Raw genomic sequence first — 6,000 nt, 5'->3', positions numbered from 1 at the left:
GGAAAATCTTCTAGGTACTTAAAAAAATGTCACCTTGACCTTGGAATGGTAAGTTTGACAAAAACCTCAAGGTCACCGTATTTGGACTATACTGCAGAACAAACTCTCAGATGTGGCTGAAAGCCCCAGAAGAGTGTGTAAGTAGAATTTTTTTTCTTTTTTCAAAGAAAAACAACAACACTGTAATGTGGTATTTGCAAAAATATAATTTAATGGTGCATGCAGATGTATATATCACGTTGTTTTTTCATAAGAGCACGTTTTGATTTGTTCATGTAGCTACATCAATAAAACGCAATAATAAAAACATGTTATTTGATGGCATTTTTCACCTTCAGTTGTGCAAATATTATATAATAACCCCCCCCCCCCCCCTCCATTCTCCTGACACCTCTCCTGCCTCCATTCCTCCCTCTCACCTGATACTTCCTCTCCCTGTCCGACTCAGGCCACACGAGCGCAAGAGTTCACAGCGAAGCAAGTAGCATATTGGGATGATAAAAGAGCTTGCAAACAATCTTTTCATGTGCGAGACAGATGTTGTGCCTGTCTGTGCTGCACCGCTGAGGAGAGCCAGAGCATGAGTGAGCGAGATATATAGATCAAGCGAAGGGGGGAGGAAGGGAGGAAGGGGAAGGGGGTAAAAGGAAGAGAGAAAGGGGGGAAAGGCAGGGGGAAGGAGAGGGTTACTCAAACCTCATCTCCTTCACTTTTGATTGTGTGAGTGTGTGTGGTGGAGTGTGTGTGTGTGTGTGTGTGTGTGTGTGGGGGGGGGGGTACGAAGGTATGAGATCGAACAAACCTATGTTACTGTACTCCGCAAGCATTCATCCACTGTCAGTCTGACAGGAGAGACATTCAAGAGGACAGGACCACTGGCGGAGAGAAAGTCACTCGGAATCATTTTGAGGGGAGTGTCTTCATCATATGCCACCTAAACTCCACTATCTAATATGATAAGACATATGTGTATATTTTTACGCCATTTGAAGACATGCCGCTTTGGAAATAACGATTTTACACACAAAACCAATGATGCGCACGTAAAGTACAGGCTGAAGTAACTTATTTTATAATAAAAACCCTTGATAGTAGCTTTAAGTTGACATATAAAAATGCATCAGTTAAAATAATGCAGTAATAGGGCATAATCAACTTTATTGGGTTGGGAATTTTTGCTGTATGTACTTACTTGCATGTGTCAAAACAAAAGTAAAGCATAATAACTCAGAAATATGTCCCCACTGAATGTTTATCGAGGTGTTATTACTGATGCAGGTATGTGGAGAAGCCGATTTGATATACTTTTACATTTGATGTACATTGTTCTGTTGGGGATTTGAATTTTAACAGTGCAACACATTCTGCAGGCTCACTACATTTTTTTTCTCTCACCAGTAAAGTAACTAGCAGTCAGTACAGAGAGGGACAAATAGTAACATTTCTCTAGTGGAGGATGGAAAAGCATGAAATGGAAATGTATGATTTCAAAGACTTTTAAATGACACCCCACCATTGCTGTCACATTTTGAATGCCACAGTTTTTTTGTTTTTTACACTTCTGCTGTTACTTACAAGGATCTGCTCACCCACCAAAGGAGGGTGGCTGGATGAATGAGGTATGAGGAGAAAAATAATAAATACATAAATAAACTTCACAACCCCCACCGACCCACCCTCTCTCTCTCTCTCTCTCTCTCTCTCTCTCTCTCACAAACATACACACACACACACACACACACACCGGAGCTCCACCACCATCACCACCACACTTTCCCCTACCGGTAATGTCAGGGCGGGCAGGGGCTCTCTGATAAAAAAAAAACAAAAAAAAAAAACTTTGGACTCTGGAGAATACGAGGTAGAGAGAGAGACAGAGAGAGGGGGAGGGGGGGGGGGGGGGGGGGGGGGGTGGAGGAGTGAATGGAGGAGGATATTACAACCACTGCATGGACCGGTGCAGAGAAGCAGCAAGTCACTCTCTGAAGCGCTCACAGACGCACAACAATTCCAGGAGGAGCCGACACGCACATTCCGGACATTAATGGACAAATATATATCTATATATTTTTTTTAATAATTGTAATTATAATTTCTGCAAAAAAAATTTGCGAAGCTTCTGCTCAACAAGTAGAGTAGCTATTTTCGAGCTGGCACTTTGCACTGCACTTCATTTTGCCTCTGGAGTTGACTTTTTTTTTGTATTACTCTAATTCACCTTGCAGCCATATTTTGGGACAGGACGCATAAAAGATGCCGCAATGGTCAGGTAAATGAGAAATAAGAGGCTTTGCTCAAAGTCAGTAAGGAGTGGAATTTTTTTTGCGCAGGAAACGGCATCCACAGTGATAAAATGAATCTGTTTCGCGTGATTTCAAAATAGAAAAAAAAAAAATCAGTGCTGATCTTTACATTTTCTTCCTAGACATCGTGCGTGTAGGACAAGACGGAAATTAGTTGAGCGTATATATATTTTTTTTAATGATTAGTCAAAGTCAAAGTGCCAGAGGCTATAGACATTTTGAAAAACATGAATGAGAAAGAGGCAAAGCTTCGCTGCTGAAGGTCCGCGCAAAGTGCGAGTGCGGAGAGCCACACTGCAGCTGCGCCAACAAAAGATTTCGGCTAATTTAGCTGAAGATCCCCCCCCCCAAAAAAGCGTTCAAAAACTAAATATATATATATATATATATATACAGAAAAACCTCAATACGAAATAAAAAGTCCACGCGAGAGACATTGAATGTGACGTCCTCTTTCTCTTAGCCTGATCCCGTTGGAATGCACTGATCGTTTATATTGTTGATTACTCTCCTCATGTGTGATTGTAAGTTCCACAGCGGGCAACTTGGACAGCAGATTCTTTAATGCATGGGTAAAGGTGCGCGAACAGATCTAATAATCACAGTCTGCTGTGAGACATTTTGCTGCTGACTTGGAGACAAGAGCAGATTTTTTTTTGTTTAAGAGCTACATTTCCCCCCCCCCCCCCTTTCTTTTTTATTCTAAAGCATAAATTAATAAATAATTTAGAACCTGCAGAGTAGGGTTCCTTCTATAACCTGAGAAAAATGTTGTTGATCAGACTACTGGCTGTCTTCCTCGCCCTCATCACAAACACGTGGCTGCTCAACCCGGTTCGCTCCGACGCACTCGACCGGCACAAACGCGCCATGGCCCGCCGGGCGGACCGTGAGCTCTCCAGGCTGGCAGGTGAACCCTGCACCGTCGCCGGCGCCTGGAGGTCCCGGCGGCAGCCCAGACCCCTCTCCCCGTCCCAGCACCGCCCCCTGGCGGCGCGTGCGAGGACGCACGCGAGCTTGCGCGAGCTGTACGCTGTCAAGAGCGCTCCCGCGGTCTGCGCAGGAGGGTGCGGGGGTGACACCGGGGCGCACCGGGTCGAGGGGAAGGCAGGCTGGGGCGACGCGGAGGGTGTGACGGTCGGAGCGGGGGACGGATATGTCCCGTGGCCCGGACGGCTGCACGCGAGACCCTCCACAAGTGACGAGAGAGACCCAGGTTCTGTCGGTGCCGACGCCACACAACGGCCCGGGATACCCGCGCGTAAAGACGCCGGGCAGAGTGCCTCCTCCCGGGGCCACGCGCAGTCGCCGCGCGGCTCCGGCTCCAGACTCGCTCGCAGCCTCGACGGGACGTTGCCATTCGAGGAGGAGGGCAATTCCAGTTGGGAGAAAGTTTTCGCGGACAGCTCAACGGATTCCAGGGGACCGCAGGTAGGCCTACTCCACAGACTGCAGCGGGGGGATGGAGGGCAGCGCTCCTCGTCGGGGACCGTGGAGGACTACTCCGGGGAGGTGGAGGAGGCGGACCCGCCGGCGGGCTCCCCTCCGTGGGGCAGCCCGGTGCCCAGGGTGCCCCCTTCGTGGATGACCGCCCTGTACTTCAGCGGGCGCCGGGAGCAGCTGAAGGTGAAGCCGGCGGCGAGGCTGGAGCTGCCGCGGGCCAAGTTCAGCCTGGAGCTCTGGGTGAAGCCTGAGGGAGGGCAGAGCAACCCTGCAGTCATAGCAGGTGGGTGGTAACTGATCGTGTCCGCTCGCATGTGTATGGACCGGTCAACTCAACAGGCAGCTCACTGGAAAAGTTCTCCCCATACTTTGTATCTGTCAGTGACAGCATTAGTTGAACCCTTTTAAAAAAAATCTAGTCTGTGTTTGAACTCTTGCTCCTCACTCTATCTGCTTGTTCTGCGTCTATATTTATCTGTTTAGGCATATTTGTATGATTATCCTATTGGTTGACATGCTGTATCTGCCTACAAACAGCCTCAGTTAGACTCTTTAATAATAACTTTGTGTTTGGTGAGCCTTCAACTTCTTTGCTTTTACTCTCTCTGCTCACCCTGTTAAAGTAAATTTCACTCTGGTATACACAAGCGACTGTATGTCGTTACAATTGGTTTGTGTCAGCTAATCCATCCAGTTGGCCCTGCTCTCTTGTGAAATACTGTTTTCCGCGACAAAGGTCAGACGGGGTTTATCCAGTGTTCACTCCTATAAACCCCCAAATTTCTACTGCAGATATGGTGACAGTGATGACAAAGATTACAAATACATACATGCTGACACTATGACGACGTAGTGCGGAAACATATAGGTGATAAATCATTTAACCAAATGACAGAAAAGGAATAAATTGATAATTGAAGTCTGTTAAATAATCTAATATGTCCCGGTCGAAGATTCTTAAATGTTCAGATGTGCTGCCTTCCTTGGTTTAATGTTCCCAATTTCATATTCAGATAACGATGCATATTGTTATGTGTTACCCAAACCTTGTCTTGTAAACTGAGTGGGAGTTGGGGCCATGTAAGTGACGGCTATCTCCCTCCATCATGATTCTTTGTCGAGTGTTGTGCTTGGGGTCAAAAGCCTTGTGCAATGTCCCGCGTCTGGAGTTTGTTGTGAGCGCTTGACTGTGCTTTTTTTTGGTCTCTTCTCCGTCACTGTACTGTTTGACATGATTTTTGAATGGGTGGCAAAAAAGGGTCAGTGCTGTTTGGGTCTTTTTTGGGGACTGGTCCGAGTTATAAGTTATAAAAGTAAAGTTTTGGGGTCTGTGCCAGACTTTTCATACCCAAACCACGACCAATGGAACGGTAATAGTCCCTCTTCTAGGTCCGAGCTCCTTGTTTTGTCTTGTTTGGTCAGAGTCCTTCTCCTGTTGGGAATAACCCGTCACATTCTATGTCACGTTCACCTTGACAAGAACCCAGCAATTTAAAACCTCCCTTACCATCAGTTGGTTTACAAGTCAATAAGATGAGAGCGCTCTTTTTGCAATCAAGCAGTCTATGCTGGTGTCCACTTACAGCTATCAACACTACTGCACAGAAAATAGATTGGAGCAAATTAACAAACCCTAATACAACAACTAATAATGAATACGCAATAAATAAAGGACAAATACGGCAGTGGCATCAGAGCTCCTCGCATGGGAAGCCAGCACCGTGTTCCTTGGAGCTGCGAGTTACATTGACCCCTCCCAAAAAAATCTTCACATGCATGCGCACACACTGTATCTCTGCCTCCACCTACTCTGACCTTCAAATCCTGTTCATCTCACTGAAAAAGGCAGTATTGCAAAGCCCTCCTCCTAGCCGCACATGGCTCCGTTTAACAAGGGGTGCTAAGCCAGGAAGCGAGAAGTGTCGCCTGTTCTCAATCGGAGTGATTACGAGGTGGGGCAAAACTAATGGGAGCGAGTTCCATTTCCATTTCCACCCGTTGCAAATTTCCATTTTGCTGTTTTGCATTTTCCGCACACGAATGGCAATGAGCGGAGCCCGAATGTAGGGTCAATACATGACATTATTTACAACCCCCAAAAACCCCCGATTGTGCAATCGAATGAACAAAAAACGTCAAAGAGAGAGAGCACCTTGACCCTAAGTGCACAGCCCCCGCCCTATTTCAAACCACCACAGCGGCCTTTGCATTCATCCTTTAGTTTTGGCTTTTACCGCGGCTGACAAAGGCAATA

The 6,000-nt window shown here is 46.6% G+C and overlaps 1 protein-coding gene across 2 annotated transcripts in view; it reads left to right on the top strand.

Moving 5' to 3' along the window:
* Positions 1 to 1,961: 1,961 nt before the first annotated feature.
* Positions 1,962 to 6,000, top strand: part of pappa2 (pappalysin 2) — a 67,871-nt gene continuing 63,832 nt past the window's right edge. The window contains exon 1 of one of the 2 annotated variants that reach the window (XM_035635315.2): positions 1,962 to 4,029. In XM_035635315.2, the coding sequence (XP_035491208.2) occupies positions 3,072 to 4,029 (958 nt within the window). In that variant the 5' untranslated portion in view covers positions 1,962 to 3,071. The remainder of the gene's footprint in view (positions 4,030 to 6,000) is intronic. The other variant, XM_035635314.2, reaches the window with a different exon arrangement.

The sequence above is a fragment of the Scophthalmus maximus genome, chromosome 5, assembly GCF_022379125.1.
Source record: "Scophthalmus maximus strain ysfricsl-2021 chromosome 5, ASM2237912v1, whole genome shotgun sequence".
Taxonomy (NCBI): domain Eukaryota; kingdom Metazoa; phylum Chordata; class Actinopteri; order Pleuronectiformes; family Scophthalmidae; genus Scophthalmus; species Scophthalmus maximus.
This window is presented reverse-complemented; position numbering and strand designations above follow the sequence as displayed.